Genomic DNA, 16,960 nt, shown 5'->3' with positions numbered 1-16,960 from the left:
CCAGGGAAAGGGCTGCAGGTTTTTATTAGCCTCCAGGGTAACATCACAGTAGAATGTGAGCACATTCTAGAGTATAATAATTAAGAAAGAGCTTCCTGCACAGTGAACGTTTTCTATTCTGAATTCTTAACTGTTGAATTACATAGTGCTGATCGCATTTGTGTTTGGACTTATTTATTCTCATCTACACATTTTTGTGTCTAATTATTTATTAATGCTACGTTTATTTTTATTTGTATTCAAAAATTGTATTTGTGTACGTTTATGTATAAAGACAGCTTTGGCGGTAATAATTGCATTGACCCATCTAGACATACATTAGAGGAAGGTCTTTCAGGTTGAAATCAAGTTTTTGTACTTCATTTTGTGCCATAGATGTTGTAATTATATTTCGGTTGGCACTTTGAACTGGCCAATCAAATACTTGGATGCCCTGTGTAGACCTTACAGTGGAAGGAATCTGTACCAATGTACCGCCATAGTGAAGGCACGGTGGAAATGTCCAGAATGTATTGATACCTATTAATTGTTAGACTGGGGACACCAAAACCAAAGAACTCAGTCCTCCACAGCAGAATCAGCCTCACGCCAACACATGTCCCCCCTTTTGGGACAATGCAGTGTTGGACAAATACATCTAAATAAGTCCATTTGAATAAAACTGTGTGTAGTATGATTCATTGCTCCACAATCCATGAGGATTATTTGCTAACAATGTGGTCTGACAGATATATCAGACACTACCCTTTATATAGAGTATAAATATACATACAAGTCTGGGCATGCAAATGCAATCTTTTTCATATGTGGACATTTATTAATACTTTTGTCTATATAGTGCATACACTGAAAACTAAAGGAATTCTGGAGTCTACAATTTTGGGCTTGATTTTGAAAAACAATGGTCAACTCCTGAAGAAGAACAAAAATGAGAATAATTAGTGCTAGTTTATCAAGTATATCATATGCCTAGAGTCTCTAGACCAGTGATTTTTAACCTTTTTTTTGCCGTGGCACACTTTTTTACATTAAAAAATCCCGTGGCACACCACCATCCCAAAATTTAAAAAAAATCACACATTGTAGCCTAATACAGCATATATATATACACATACACACAAACACACACATACTGTATGTATTGTGCTGTTATGCCATGCCTCCTACAAACTACCCCTGCACTGGGAGTAAAAAAAAAGCAAAGTTTAAAAAATATGTCACACTGTTGTCAGTCTGCCGTGGCACACCTGAGGATCTCTCACGGCACACTAGTGTGCCACGGCACACTGGTTGAAAAACACTGCTCTAGACCATATTGCCAATAATCTCAGTTTATGATAACTTGTTTGCTTTGTTCATCGAGATATCTAGCATTCTTCATTGGGCAGCAGGTGGCAGCAGAGTACAAGCATTAAAGGAACAGTCAACACCAAAATTGTTGTTTAAAAAGATAGATAATGCCTTTATTACCCATTCCCCAGCTTTGCACAACCTATATAGTTATATTAATATTCTTTATAACATTTAAACCTCTAATAGTCTGCCTGTTTCTAAGACACTACAGATATCCTCTTATCACATGCTTTTTTATTAGCTTTTCACAACAAGAGACTGCTAATCCATTTGGGTCATATAGATAGCATTGTGCTCACACCTGTGGCTTGTGGCAGACACTGCACTAATAGGCTAAAATGCAAGTCAATAGATAATAAATAAATAGCTATGTGATCAGGGGGCTATCAAAAGAGGCTTAGATACAAGGTAATCACAGAGGTAAAAAAGTTTATTAATATAATAATGTTGGCTGTGCAAAACTGGGCAATAAATCATTTTGAGTTGACGGTTCCCTTAAATAAATTCTTCTTGTTCCTATTATAATAATTTTTTTGTAGAGTCCAGATAAATTGTATTTGTATTAAAAAATGGTATTTGTGTACGTTTATGTATAAAGACAGCTTTGGCGGTAATAATTGCAGCGAGCCATCTAGACATTCTGTATCATTTGGTACATGAGTACGCGTAGATAATGACACTGATTCATAGTAAGAAAAGAATTACAGATACATAAACTGACTAAACAATACAAATACACAATGGTACTTAATATTTACAGTTAATATATAAAAAAGAACCTTATTCAGTCTTTATAGGCTAATATTTATTGTGCTGCCTGTGATCTCATGCATATTCAGAAGATATTTGATGACACTAACATCATAAAAGAAATAACTTTTGCATCTAAGCCAAAATATGTGATGCCCTTTCAGGACATACCTTATTCACTACGGACTACTTCTGCGAGTCCTGTGAAATGCTAGCTTACAGAGCCAAAGAGCATTAATGAATCTAGACAAATGCTGAAGAGATTCGTGCTATCAGAGCCTCACTGCTAAATGATTTTCTGAAAGAGTTGAATCATAATAGATTAGCCAGTTTTACTTTAAAGGGGTATTAAAGAGCATTGTTTCATTTGTGAATCACCAATTATGCACTCAAAATAAATACTGTAGTTTAATAGCATTTAAATCTGTCATTTTGTTAGAAAACTATGAAGCTGTATAATAAACGTATAATGAAAGTGGGAAAGAACTAACAGGGGTTACAAATATTGGATCCATTTACAGTTTGAGGAACTTTGAGCACCTATAGATTAGAAATAGTTTTGTGTCCCTTTTAGTTTTTATGTAAATTTGTTATCCCCTATAATAAGCAGGTCCAAAAGCTATCCTAAGCCACAATACACTTGCTACTATATGAAAGCCCAGCTACCAATATAAGGCTCATCTCATTATCTGAGTCTTTCTCTATTACATTTGATGATGCATTTAATACCATTTATACTGATGAAATTTACCTTGAAGGGACTTTAAACAAGGGCCTGACAAACATTAAAATTAGGCCTTAGTTCCCTGGTTTAAAGTCCCCACCAACAGCTGCATCTAAAATTTAGCTTGGTGCGGCTGGATATTTTCTAGGCCTTGCAGCTGTGAAATAAAAATCAAACTTTTCTCCAACATAGGTGTGTCCGGTCCACGGCGTCATCCTTACTTGTGGGATATTCTCTTCCCCAACAGGAAATGGCAAAGAGCCCAGCAAAGCTGGTCACATGATCCCTCCTAGGCTCCGCCTACCCCAGTCATTCTCTTTGCCGTTGTACAGGCAACATCTCCACGGAGATGGCTTAGAGTTTTTTAGTGTTTAACTGTAGTTTTTATTATTCAATCAAGAGTTTGTTATTTTGAAATAGTGCTGGTATGTACTATTTACTCAGAAACAGAAAAGAGATGAAGATTTCTGTTTGTATGAGGAAAATGATTTTAGCAACCGTCACTAAAATCCATGGCTGTTCCACACAGGACTGTTGAGAGCAATTAACTTCAGTTGGGGGAACAGTGAGCAGTCTCTTGCTGCTTGAGGTATGACACATTCTAACAAGACGATGTAATGCTGGAAGCTGTCATTTTCCCTCTGGGATCCGGTAAGCCATGTTTATTACGATTGTAAATAAGGGCTTCAAAAAGGGCTTATTAAGACTGTAGACTTTTTTTGGGCTAAATCGATTGATTATTAACACATATTTAGCCTTGAGGAATCATTTTATCTGGGTATTTTGATATAATAATATCGGCAGGCACTGTTTTAGACACCTTATTCTTTAGGGGCTTTCCCAAAGCATAGGCAGAGCCTCATTTTCGCGCCGGTGTTGCGCACTTGTTTTTGAGAGGCATGGCATGCAGTCGCATGTGAGAGGAGCTCTGATACTTAGAAAAGACTTTCTGAAGGCGTCATTTGGTATCGTATTCCCCTTGGGGCTTGGTTGGGTCTCAGCAAAGCAGATACCAGGGACTGTAAGGGGTTAAAGTTCAAAACGGCTCCGGTTCCGTTATTTTAAGGGTTAAAGCTTCCAAATTTGGTGTGCAATACTTTTAAGGCTTTAAGACACTGTGGTGAAAATTTGGTAAATTTTGAACAATTCCTTCATGTTTTTTCGCATTTGCAGTAATAAAGTGTGTTCAGTTTAAAATTTAAAGTGACAGTAACGGTTTTATTTTAAAACGTTTTTTGTACTTGTTATCAAGTTTATGCCTGTTTAACATGTCTGAACTACCAGATAGACTGTGTTCTGAATGTGGGGAAGCCAGAATTCCTATTCATTTAAATAAATGTGATTTATGTGACAATGACAATGATGCCCAAGATGATTCCTCAAGTGAGGGGAGTAAGCATGGTACTGCATCATTCCCTCCTTCGTCTACACGAGTCTTGCCCACTCAGGAGGCCCCTAGTACATCTAGCGCGCCAATACTCCTTACTATGCAACAATTAACGGCTGTAATGGATAATTCTGTCAAAAACATTTTAGCCAAAATGAACACTTATCAGCGTAAGCGCGACTGCTCTGTTTTAGATACTGAAGAGCATGACGACGCTGATATTAATATTTCTGAAGGGCCCCTAACTCAGTCTGATGGGGCCAGGGAGGTTTTGTCTGAGGGAGAAATTACTGATTCAGGGAACATTTCTCAACAAGCTGAACCTGATGTGATTGCATTTAAATTTAAGTTGGAACATCTCCGCATTCTGCTTAAGGAGGTATTATCCACTCTGGATGATTGTGACAAGTTGGTCATCCCAGAGAAACTATGTAAAATGGACAAGTTCCTAGAGGTGCCGGGGCTCCCAGAAGCTTTTCCTATACCCAAGCGGGTGGCGGACATTGTTAATAAGGAATGGGAAAGGCCCGGTATTCCTTTCGTCCCTCCCCCCATATTTAAAAAATTGTTTCCTATGGTCGACCCCAGAAAGGACTTATGGCAGACAGTCCCCAAGGTCGAGGGAGCGGTTTCCACTTTAAACAAACGCACCACTATACCCATAGAGGATAGTTGTGCTTTCAAAGATCCTATGGATAAAAAATTAGAAGGTTTGCTTAAAAAGATGTTTGTTCAGCAGGGTTACCTTCTACAACCAATTTCATGCATTGTCCCTGTCGCTACAGCCGCATGTTTCTGGTTCGATGAGCTGATAAAGGCGGTTGACAGTGATTCTCCTCCTTATGAGGAGATTATGGACAGAATCAATGCTCTCAAATTGGCTAATTCTTTCACCCTAGACGCCACTTTGCAATTGGCTAGGTTAGCGGCTAAGAATTCTGGGTTTGCTATTGTGGCGCGCAGAGCGCTTTGGTTGAAATCTTGGTCGGCTGATGCGTCTTCCAAGAACAAGTTACTTAACATTCCTTTCAAGGGGAAAACGCTGTTTGGCCCTGACTTGAAAGAGATTATCTCGGATATCACTGGGGGTAAGGGCCACGCCCTTCCTCAGGATCGGCCTTTCAAGGCAAAGAATAAACCTAATTTTCGTCCCTTTCGTAGAAACGGACCAGCCCAAAGTGCTACGTCCTCTAAGCAAGAGGGTAATACTTCTCAAGCCAAGCCAGCTTGGAGACCAGTGCAAGGCTGGAACAAGGGAAAGCAGGCCAAGAAACCTGCCACTGCTACCAAGACAGCATGAAATGTTGGCCCCCGATCCGGGACCGGATCTGGTGGGGGGCAGACTCTCTCTCTTCGCTCAGGCTTGGGCAAGAGATGTTCTGGATCCTTGGGCGCTAGAAATAGTCTCCCAAGGTTATCTTCTGGAATTCAAGGGACTTCCCCCAAGGGGGAGGTTCCACAGGTCTCAGTTGTCTTCAGACCACATAAAAAGACAGGCATTCTTACATTGTGTAGAAGACCTGTTAAAAATGGGAGTGATTCATCCCGTTCCATTAAGAGAACAAGGGATGGGGTTCTACTCCAATCTGTTTATAGTTCCCAAAAAAGAGGGAACGTTCAGACCAATCTTAGATCTCAAGATCTTAAACAAGTTTCTCAAGGTTCCATCGTTCAAGATGGAAACCATTCGAACTATTCTTCCTTCCATCCAGGAAGGTCAATTCATGACCACGGTGGATTTAAAGGATGCGTATCTACATATTCCTATCCACAAGGAACATCATCGGTTCCTGAGGTTCGCATTCCTGGACAAACATTACCAGTTCGTGGCGCTTCCTTTCGGATTAGCCACTGCTCCAAGGATTTTCACAAAGGTACTAGGGTCCCTTCTAGCTGTGCTAAGACCAAGGGGCATTGCTGTAGTACCTTACTTGGACGACATTCTGATTCAAGCGTCGTCCCTTCCTCAAGCAAAGGCTCACACGGACATTGTCCTGGCCTTTCTCAGATCTCACGGATGGAAAGTGAACGTGGAAAAGAGTTCTCTATCTCCGTCAACAAGGGTTCCCTTCTTGGGAACAATAATAGACTCCTTAGAAATGAGGATTTTTCTGACAGAGGCCAGAAAAACAAAACTTCTAGACTCTTGTCGGATACTTCATTCCGTTCCTCTTCCTTCCATAGCTCAGTGCATGGAAGTGATCGGGTTGATGGTAGCGGCAATGGACATAGTTCCTTTTGCACGCATTCATCTAAGACCATTACAACTGTGCATGCTCAGTCAGTGGAATGGGGACTATACAGACTTGTCTCCGAAGATACAAGTAAATCAGAGGACCAGAGACTCACTCCGTTGGTGGCTGTCCCTGGACAACCTGTCACGAGGGATGACATTCCGCAGACCAGAGTGGGTCATTGTCACGACCGACGCCAGTCTGATGGGCTGGGGCGCGGTCTGGGGATCCCTGAAAGCTCAGGGTCTTTGGTCTCGGGAAGAATCTCTTCTACCGATAAATATTCTGGAACTGAGAGCGATATTCAATGCTCTCAAGGCTTGGCCTCAGCTAGCGAGGGCCAAGTTCATACGGTTTCAATCAGACAACATGACAACTGTTGCGTACATCAACCATCAGGGGGGAACAAGGAGTTCCCTGGCGATGGAAGAAGTGACCAAAATCATTCTATGGGCGGAGTCTCACTCCTGCCACCTGTCTGCTATCCACATCCCAGGAGTGGAAAATTGGGAAGCGGATTTTCTGAGTCGTCAGACATTGCATCCGGGGGAGTGGGAACTCCATCCGGAAATCTTTGCCCAAGTCACTCAGCTGTGGGGCATTCCAGACATGGATCTGATGGCCTCTCGTCAGAACTTCAAAGTTCCTTGCTACGGGTCCAGATCCAGGGATCCCAAGGCGGCTCTAGTGGATGCACTAGTAGCACCTTGGACCTTCAAACTAGCTTATGTGTTCCCGCCGTTTCCTCTCATCCCCAGGCTGGTAGCCAGGATCAATCAGGAGAGGGCGTCGGTGATCTTGATAGCTCCTGCGTGGCCACGCAGGACTTGGTACGCAGATCTGGTGAATATGTCATCGGCTCCTCCTTGGAAGCTACCTTTGAGACGAGACCTTCTTGTTCAGGGTCCGTTCGAACATCCGAATCTGGTTTCACTCCAGCTGACTGCTTGGAGATTGAACGCTTGATCTTATCGAAGCGAGGATTCTCAGATTCTGTTATCGATACTCTTGTTCAGGTCAGAAAGCCTGTAACTAGAAAGATTTACCACAAAATTTGGAAAAAATATATCTGTTGGTGTGAATCTAAAGGATTCCCTTGGGACAAGGTTAAGATTCCTAGGATTCTATCCTTCCTTCAAGAAGGATTGGAAAAAGGATTATCTGCAAGTTCCCTGAAGGGACAGATTTCTGCCTTGTCTGTGTTACTTCACAAAAAGCTGGCCGCTGTGCCAGATGTTCAAGCCTTTGTTCAGGCTCTGGTTAGAATTAAGCCTGTTTACAAACCTTTGACTCCTCCTTGGAGTCTCAATTTAGTTCTTTCAGTTCTTCAGGGGGTTCCGTTTGAACCCTTGCATTCCGTTGATATTAAGTTATTATCTTGGAAAGTTTTGTTTTTAGTTGCAATTTCTTCTGCTAGAAGAGTTTCAGAATTATCTGCTCTGCAGTGTTCTCCTCCTTATCTGGTGTTCCATGCAGATAAGGTGGTTTTACGTACTAAACCTGGTTTTCTTCCAAAAGTTGTTTCTAACAAAAACATTAACCAGGAGATTATCGTACCTTCTCTGTGTCCGAAACCAGTTTCAAAGAAGGAACGTTTGTTGCACAATTTGGATGTTGTTCGCGCTCTAAAATTCTATTTAGATGCTACAAAGGATTTTAGACAAACATCTTCCTTGTTTGTTGTTTATTCCGGTAAAAGGAGAGGTCAAAAAGCAACTTCTACCTCTCTCTCTTTTTGGATTAAAAGCATCATCAGATTGGCTTACGAGACTGCCGGACGGCAGCCTCCCGAAAGAATCACAGCTCATTCCACTAGGGCTGTGGCTTCCACATGGGCCTTCAAGAACGAGGCTTCTGTTGATCAGATATGTAGGGCAGCGACTTGGTCTTCACTGCACACTTTTACCAAATTTTACAAGTTTGATACTTTTGCTTCTTCTGAGGCTATTTTTGGGAGAAAGGTTTTGCAAGCCGTGGTGCCTTCCATTTAGGTGACCTGATTTGCTCCCTCCCTTCATCCGTGTCCTAAAGCTTTGGTATTGGTTCCCACAAGTAAGGATGACGCCGTGGACCGGACACACCTATGTTGGAGAAAACAGAATTTATGTTTACCTGATAAATTACTTTCTCCAACGGTGTGTCCGGTCCACGGCCCGCCCTGTTTTTTTTAATCAGGTCTGATAATTTATTTTCTTTAACTACAGTCACCACGGTACCATATGGTTTCTCCTATGCAAATATTCCTCCTTAACGTCGGTCGAATGACTGGGGTAGGCGGAGCCTAGGAGGGATCATGTGACCAGCTTTGCTGGGCTCTTTGCCATTTCCTGTTGGGGAAGAGAATATCCCACAAGTAAGGATGACGCCGTGGACCGGACACACCGTTGGAGAAAGTAATTTATCAGGTAAACATAAATTCTGTTTTTGTTGTGTTATATACTGTGTACGTGGTATATGTATGTATGTGTATACACATATCTAGCTATGAATAAACTATTTCATATAGCGGACAAGTAAATAATGTAACTTATTTCTATGTTTAGGATGGTCAAAATTTCTGGCACCTAAATTTATGGGCTGGCTCCTAGATTTTGAACCGATTTGTCGAGCCCTGCATTAAACACATTGAGACTGTTACTCTACTCTAATGGTATTATCAGAGTATACACTGTCCACATATATATATATTCAGTCCTTTATTCAGGATCCAAAGTTGCACCTCAAGGAGATAAAAAGAGTTATGGAAAATAGTGAAATCCAGTTGATTCACACTTTTTAAAATTCCTTCATAACGTTAGTCACGAGATTTAGATCTTTCCGACAAGCTGAATCATTTTACAGCAATGCAATGTTTTGGCCCATAACCAGGAACACACCTGGTAATTCTGTTTAAAGCCTTTTATTAAAATTATAATTTAAATAACTCTCTAAACAGGCATATTAGCGGCCATAAAAGTATAGATATACTATGGCGTCTTTTACAATCTCTTAAACAATCTTCCAGTAAGAGAATGTTGCCAAGATACTATAACTGACTGATCAACAGTGTGATATTCAAGTGTTTCTTAATTACAAATCATCAAAAATCATACAAGTGTGCTTCACTTAATCACTGCATACACATACATGTCATAAACATTCATGGAGCGTTTGCTCATATTTCAGGGGGGGGGGGGGCGAAGAGGGTCTGGTAGCCTGTTTCCAGAGCCCTGTGGCATCATAAGGATGAGATGACGTCAAAAGGGCAGAGACATTTCATAATTTTTATTGGTGTAGATGGTGGAAGCTCTTATGCAGACCATATCACACATGAAACCCCTCATTTATCCTTCTTTTTAGAAGGAAGCCTGCCCTTTCAAATGAGTGGTATCTTGTTCAAATGAGCGGTGTCTTGTAGCAGTAAAATGCAAGTACCAAACATTTTACAGAAACATCAACAATAAAAATGTGCATTTAATATCTTGATTTCGCTCAGGAAATCAAGCGGTTTTGCTTGAGCGAGCATTAATGGAGAACGCATATCTCTCCCCCCTTTTGCTCTAGAGCAAGACAAGTGACTGGGCATACAAAAGTGCATAATCCATGGGACCCCCTGTCCCATAAAGACACAGCATACAACACACACCCTTAATATGAATGAGGGGATTGCAAGATAATGATCTTTGATTAAATAGAAGGGCTCTTTCATTAAAAAAGAAGTAGATTGAACGAATGTGTTGGATTGTTTGTTTTATGAAAATGTAAAAAAATAAAAGACTTTGCAGTTTGCTTATTCTTATTTTATATAACTACTATAATAGATATTAATGGTATTTTAAATCTCTTTTTCTCTCCAGATAAATGCATTGGTTGAGATGACACTTTGATTCCAGGCAGACAAAACCCATTGAAATCATGGCCACAAATCCAGTCATTCAGGCTGTTATTGATCTTACTGCTGGGGCTGCAGGTAAATACACCTCAAAATAATACAATTCCTTGGTAGCTTGGAGAAAATGTACAGAACTAGGTTTCATTGCATCAAACACAGCTAATTGTTTTGAGCAGCTTATATAAATTAAGGCCTCAGTCACAATCTATCAGCAGTGGCTTTTTCAGCTCTTTTCTGGACTAAATAGGCTACTTTTTATTCAGCAATATCACAATAGTGCGTTTTCAGCTGATTCACACATTTGCAAATGGGTTTTCAGATTCTCGATAAAAGCCTTATTTTCCCTATGGGGCCAAAAAGTTATTGGTGCTCACAACAGATTTTCAAGACACTTTACAACTTTTCGAGCTTTTGGCTTTTTGAATTTGACACCTCTAGAGACTTTATAAGTCCTCGAATGGATATTTTAGACATCTTTAACATTATTTCATGGCTTTTTGTAAACAGTTTATTATCTTGCACATACAGTATGTAAAAGACTCTGAAGCGGCCACAGGAGATATTTTTAGAAATGTATTAAAGCTCCATTTATCGCTATTGGAGAGGCTGTATACAGGGAACAGGGCACACATTTACGTATGTATAGGTACACATAGGGCACACATTTACGTATGTATAGGTACACATAGGGCACACATTTACGTATGTATAGGTACACATAGGGCACACATTTACGTATGTATAGGTACACATAGGGCACACATTTACGTATGTATAGGTACACATAGGGCACACATTTACGTATGTATAGGTACACATAGGGCATACATTTATGTATGTATAGGTACACATACATATGTATATGTGTTGTGTATGTGATATCCTGAACAGCTAAAGGATCTGTAGGAAAAGTCACTTCAGGAGCCCAACATCTACAAATGGTGTTTTTTTTTATTTTTCATTATTAATATTTGATTGTAAGTCTCACTCGCACTGTCTTGATGGCCATTAACAGTACTGGCTTCTATTAAATCAAGTTTTTAAGGTAGTACGTTTAATTGTGACTTTCAAATGGTTAGATTACGAGTTTTGTGGTATGAGTGAAAAAGCAGCATTAACGCTCATAACGCTGCTTTTTCACTACCGCTGGTATTACAAGTCTTGTAGGTTTAGGGGCACCACACACTTTTCTCTTGTTAAGTGTATCCAGTCCACGGATCATCCATTACTTGTGGGATATTCTCCTTCCCAACAGGAAGTTGCAAGAGGATCACCCACAGCAGAGCTGCTATATAGCTCCTCCCCTAACTGTCATATCCAGTCATTCTCTTGCAAGCCTCAACCAAGATGGAGGTCGTAAGAGGAGTGTGGTGTTTTATACTTAGTTTATTTTTCAATCAAAAGTTTGTTATTTTTAAATGGTACCAGAGTGTACTGTTTATCTCAGGCAGTATTTAGAAGAAGAATCTGCCTGCGTTTTCTATGATCTTAGCAGAAGTAACTAAGATCCATGGCTGTTCTCACATATTCTGAGGAGTGAGGTAACTTCAGAGAGGGAATGGTGTGCAGGTTTTCCTGCAATAAGGTATGTGCAGTTAATATTTTTCTAGGGATGGAATTTGCTAGAAAATGCTGCTGATACCGAACTAATGTAAGTAAAGCCTTAAATGCAGTGATAGCGACTGGTATCAGGCTTATTAATAGAGAGACATACTCTGATAAAAATGTAATATAAAACGTTTGCTGGCATGTTTAATCGTTTTTATATGTATTTGCTGATAAAACTTATTGGGGCCTAGTTTTTTTCCACATGGCTGGCTTGAATTTTGCCTAGAAACAGTTTCCTTAGGCTTTCCACTGTTGTAATATGAGTGGGAGGGGCCTATTTTAGAGGTTTTTTGCACTGAAAAAATTACAGACACAGACATCCAGCTTCTTCCTGCATGATCCAGGACATCCTCTTTGGTTAGAATTAAGCCTGTGTTTAAACCTGTTGCTCCCCCGTGGAGCTTAAACTTGGTTCTTAAGGTTCTTCAAGGAGTTCCGTTTGAACCCCTTCATTCCATTGATATTAAACTTTTATCTTGGAAAGTTCTGTTTTTGATGGCTATTTCCTCGGCTCGGAGAGTCTCTGAGCTATCTGCCTTACAATGTGATTCTCCTTATCTGATTTTTCATGCAGATAAGGTAGTTCTGCGTATCAAACCTGGGTTTTTACCTAAGGTGGTTTCTAACAAGAATATCAATCAAGAGATTGTTGTTCCATCGTTGTGCCCTAATCCTTCTTCAAAGAAGGAACGTCTTTTACATAATCTGGACGTAGTCCTTGCCTTGAAGTTTTACTTACAAGCTACTAAGGATTTTCGTCAAACATCTTCCCTGTTTGTCGTTTACTCTGGACAGAGGAGAGGTCAAAAAGCTTCGGCAACCTCTCTTTCCTTTTGGCTTCGGAGCGTAATACGCCTAGCCTATGAGACTGCTGGACAGCTGCCCCCTGAAAGGATTACAGCTCATTCTAATAGAGCTGTGGCTTCCACCTGGGCCTTCAAAAATGAGGCCTCTGTTGAACAGATTTGCAAGGCTGCGACTTGGTCTTCGCTTCACACTTTTTCAAAATTTTACAAATTTGATACTTTTGCTTCTTCGGAGGCTGTGTTTGGGAGAAAGGTTCTTCAGGCAGTGGTTCCTTCCGCTTAATCCTGCCTTGTCCCTTTCATCATCCGTGTACTTTAGCTTTGGTATTGGTATCCCACAAGTAATGGATGATCCGTGGACTGGATACACTTAACAAGAGAAAACATAATTTATTTCTCTTGTAGTGTATCCAGTCCATGGCCCGCCCTGTCCTTTTAAGGCAGGTCTAAATTTTAATTAAACTACAGTCACCACTGCACCCTATGGTTTCTCCTTTCTCTGTTTGTTTTCGGTCGAATGACTGGATATGACAGTTAGGGGAGGAGCTATATAGCAGCTCTGCTGTGGGTGATCCTCTTGCAACTTCCTGTTGGGAAGGAGAATATCCCACAAGTAATGGATGATCCGTGGACTGGATACACTACAAGAGAAATAAATTTATCAGGTAAGCATAAATTATGTTTTTTGGCCTTAGCGCAACGTAATTACCACAGCTTTCAAAAAGTCCTCTTTCAATGGGACTTCCTTTGCGCCGGTATTATGAGTCTGCCTGGTTGAGGCCAAAAAGTGAGCGGTACACCCTATACCGCTAAGATCAATAACGCAAACTGAAAGTCAGTAGTTATGAGTTTTACGCTACAAAGCTGTAACATAAAACTCATAACTAAAGTGCTAAAAAGTACACTAACACCCATAAACTACCTATTAACCCCTAATAACTATTTAGTAAAAAAAAAAAAAAATTAGAAACACCCCCCAACAGTAAAACTCACCACCCACACAACCAACCCCCCTAATAAAATCCTAACTAAAAAAAACTAAGCTCCCCATTGCCCTGAAAAGGGCATTTGGATGGGCATTGCCCTTAAAAGGGCATTTAGCTCTTTTTCAAGTGCCCAAACCCTAATCTAAAAATAAAACCCACCCAATAAACCCTTAAAAAAAAACTAACACTAACCCCCGAAAATCCACTTATAGTTTTGAAGACCTGACATCCATCCTCAACGAAGCCAGGAGAAGTCTTCATCCTAGCGGCAAGAAGTCCTTAACGAAGCCAGGAGAAGTTTTCATCCAAGCTGGCAGAAGTGGTCCTCCAGACGGGCAGAAGTCTTCATCCAGACGGCATCTTCTATCTTCATCCATCCGGCGCGGAGCGGGTCCATCTTCAAGACATCCGGCACAGAGCACTTCTTCAATCAAAGTCTTCATCCAGAATGAAGTTTCCTATAAGTGACGTCATCCAAGATGGCGTCCCTTGAATTCCGATTGGCTGATAGAATTCTATCAGCCAATCGGAATTAAAGGTGAAAAAATCCTATTGGCTGATGCAATCATCCAATAGGATTGAGCTTCAATCCTATTGGCTGATCCAATCAGCCAATAGGATTGAGCTTGCATTCTATTGGCTGTTCCAATCAGCCAATAGAATGCTAGCTCAATCCTATTGGCTGATTCGATCAGCCAATAGAATGCTAGCTCTATCCTATTGGCTGATTTGATCAGCCAATAGGATTGAAGCTCAATCCTATTGGCTGATTGCATCAGCCAATAGGATTTTTTCACCTTTAATTCCGATTGGCTGATAGAATTCTATCAGCCAATCGAAATTCAAGGGATACCATCTTGGATGACGACACTTAAAGGAACCTTCATTCTGGAAGAAGACTCCGATTAAAGAGGATGCTCCGCGCCGGATGTCTTGAAGATGGACCCGCTCCACGCTGGATGGATGAAGATAGAAGATGCCGTCTGGATGAAGACTTCTGCCTGTCTGAAGGACCACTTCTGCCAGCTTGGATGAAGACTTCTCCCGGCTTCGTTGAGGACTTCTTGCCGCTTAGATGAAGACTTCCCCCGGCTTCGTTGAGGATGGATGGCCGGTCTTCAAAACTGTAAGTGGATCTTTGGGGGTTAGTGTTAGGTTTTTTTAAGGGTTTAATGCGTGGGGTTTTTTTTTTTAGATTAGGGTTTGGGCACTTGAAAAAGAGCTAAATGCTCTTTTTAAGGGCAATGCCCATCCAAATGTCCTTTTCAGGGCAATGGGGAGCTTAGGTTTTTTTTAGTTAGGATTTTATTTGGGGGGTTGGTTGTGTGTCTGGTGGGTTTTACGGTTGGGGGGTTATTTGTATTTTTTTTTTACAGGTGAAAGAGCTGATTTCTTTGGGCAATGCCTCGCAAAAGGCCCTTTTAAGGGCTATTGGTAGTTTAGTTTAGGCTAGGTTGTTTTTTTTTTGGGGGGGGGGGCTTTTTTTGATAGGGCTATTCAATTAGGTGTAATTAGTTTAAATATATGATAATTTCTTTTTTTTTTATTTTGTGTGATTTAGTGTTTTTTTTGTAATTTAGGTAATTGTATTTAATTTATGTAATTTATTTAATTGTAGTGTAAGGTTAGGTGTTAGTGTAAGACAGGTTAGGTTTTATTTTACAGGCAAATTTGTATTTATTTTAGCTAGGTAGTTAGTAAATAGTTAATAACTATTTAGTAACTATTCTACCTAGTTAAAATAAATTGCCTGTAAAATAAAAATAAAACCTTTAGATAGATACAATGTAACTATTAGTTATATTGTAGCTCGCTTAGGGTTTATTTTATAGGTAAGTATTTAGTTTTAAATAGGAATTATTTAGAGAATGATAGTAGGTTTTATTTAGATTTATTTTAATTATATTTGTTAGGGGGTGGTAGGGTTAGGGTTAGACTTAGGTTTAGGGGTTAATAAATTTAGTATAGTGGCGGCAACGTTAAGGGCGGCAGATTAGTGGTTAATATATGTAGTTAGGTGACGGCGATGTTAGGGGCGGCAGATTAGGGGTTAATAATATTTAACTAGTGTTTGTGATGCGGGAGTGCGGCGGTTTAGGAGTTAATATGTTTATTATAGCGGCGGAGGTGTCCAGAGCAGCAGATTAGGGGTTAATAAATATAATGTAGGTGTCGGCGATGTCGGGGGCGGCAGATTAGGGGTTAATAAGTGTAAGATTAGGGGTGTTTAGACTCGGGGTTCATGTTAGGGTGTTAAGTGTAAATTTAGTTTCCCCGTAGGAATCAATGGGGCTGCGTTACGGAGCTTTACTCTGCTTTTTTGCAGGTGTTAGGCTTTTTTTCAGCCGGCTCTCCCCATTGATGTCTATGTGGAAATCGAGCACGAGCACGTAAAACCAGCTCACCGCAGCTTTCAGCAGTGCTGGTATTGGAGTGCGGTATGGAGCTCAATTTTGCTCTACGCTCACTTTTTGCCTGATAACGCCGGGTTTTTGTAAACCTGTAATACCAGCGCTGTAGGTAAGTGAGCGGTGACAATAACTTGCAAGTTAGTACCGCACCACTCATAACGCAAAACTCGTAATCTAGCGATAGTTAACTATTGTAATTTGTTTCTATCCGCCCTGCACATCTTAATGCATCTTTTGGGTTGTCACACTGGGCCTACTGTACATTATTGTTCAGTAGCTATATGGTCGCTTTAAAATAATATTTACTATTGTTTATTAAAGCACTTTTTAAATTTTGCCATGAACTGAAAACAAAATGTACTATGTGTTTCTATGCAAACGACTTGTAGTGCCTATTTTTTTTACTGGATTTTAAGATTCTTTAAACTGTAAATCGTGAACCTGCTGCCTTGCAACATTGTGGGCTGATTTAACAAATACCTGTCTGGGATGATCCGCTCAGCGGATCATGTCCGACAGACATCGCTGAATTTAGCATTGCACAAGCAGTTCTAGTGAACTGCTTGTGCAGTGCCGCCCCCTGCAGATTCGCTGCCAATCGGGCTGCTAGCAGGGGGTGTCAATCAACCCGATCGTATCTGATCAGGTTGATTGCTGTCCGCCGCTCAGAGTAGGAGGACGAGTTAAGGAGCAGCGGTCTTGAGACCACATCTTCTTAACTCCTGTTTCCGGCGAGCTTAAAAGCTTGCGCAGAAACAAGCGGCTAGATTACGAGTTTTGCGTTATGAGTAAAAAAGCAGCGTTAAAGCTCATAACGCTGCTTTTTTACT

The 16,960-nt window shown here is 40.6% G+C and overlaps 1 protein-coding gene across 2 annotated transcripts in view; it reads left to right on the top strand.

The window, feature by feature from the left end:
* Positions 1-16,960, top strand: part of LOC128654470 (mitochondrial ornithine transporter 1) — a 137,682-nt gene that overhangs the window by 51,303 nt on the left and 69,419 nt on the right. For both annotated transcript variants that reach the window (XM_053708398.1, XM_053708399.1), the window contains exon 2: positions 10,285-10,397. In XM_053708398.1, the coding sequence (XP_053564373.1) occupies positions 10,343-10,397 (55 nt within the window). In that variant the 5' untranslated portion in view covers positions 10,285-10,342. The remainder of the gene's footprint in view (positions 1-10,284; positions 10,398-16,960) is intronic.

This window comes from Bombina bombina, chromosome 3, assembly GCF_027579735.1.
Source record: "Bombina bombina isolate aBomBom1 chromosome 3, aBomBom1.pri, whole genome shotgun sequence".
Taxonomy (NCBI): Eukaryota; Metazoa; Chordata; class Amphibia; order Anura; family Bombinatoridae; genus Bombina; species Bombina bombina.
Note: the sequence above shows the minus strand (reverse complement) of the source record. Positions and strands in the feature narration are given on the sequence as shown.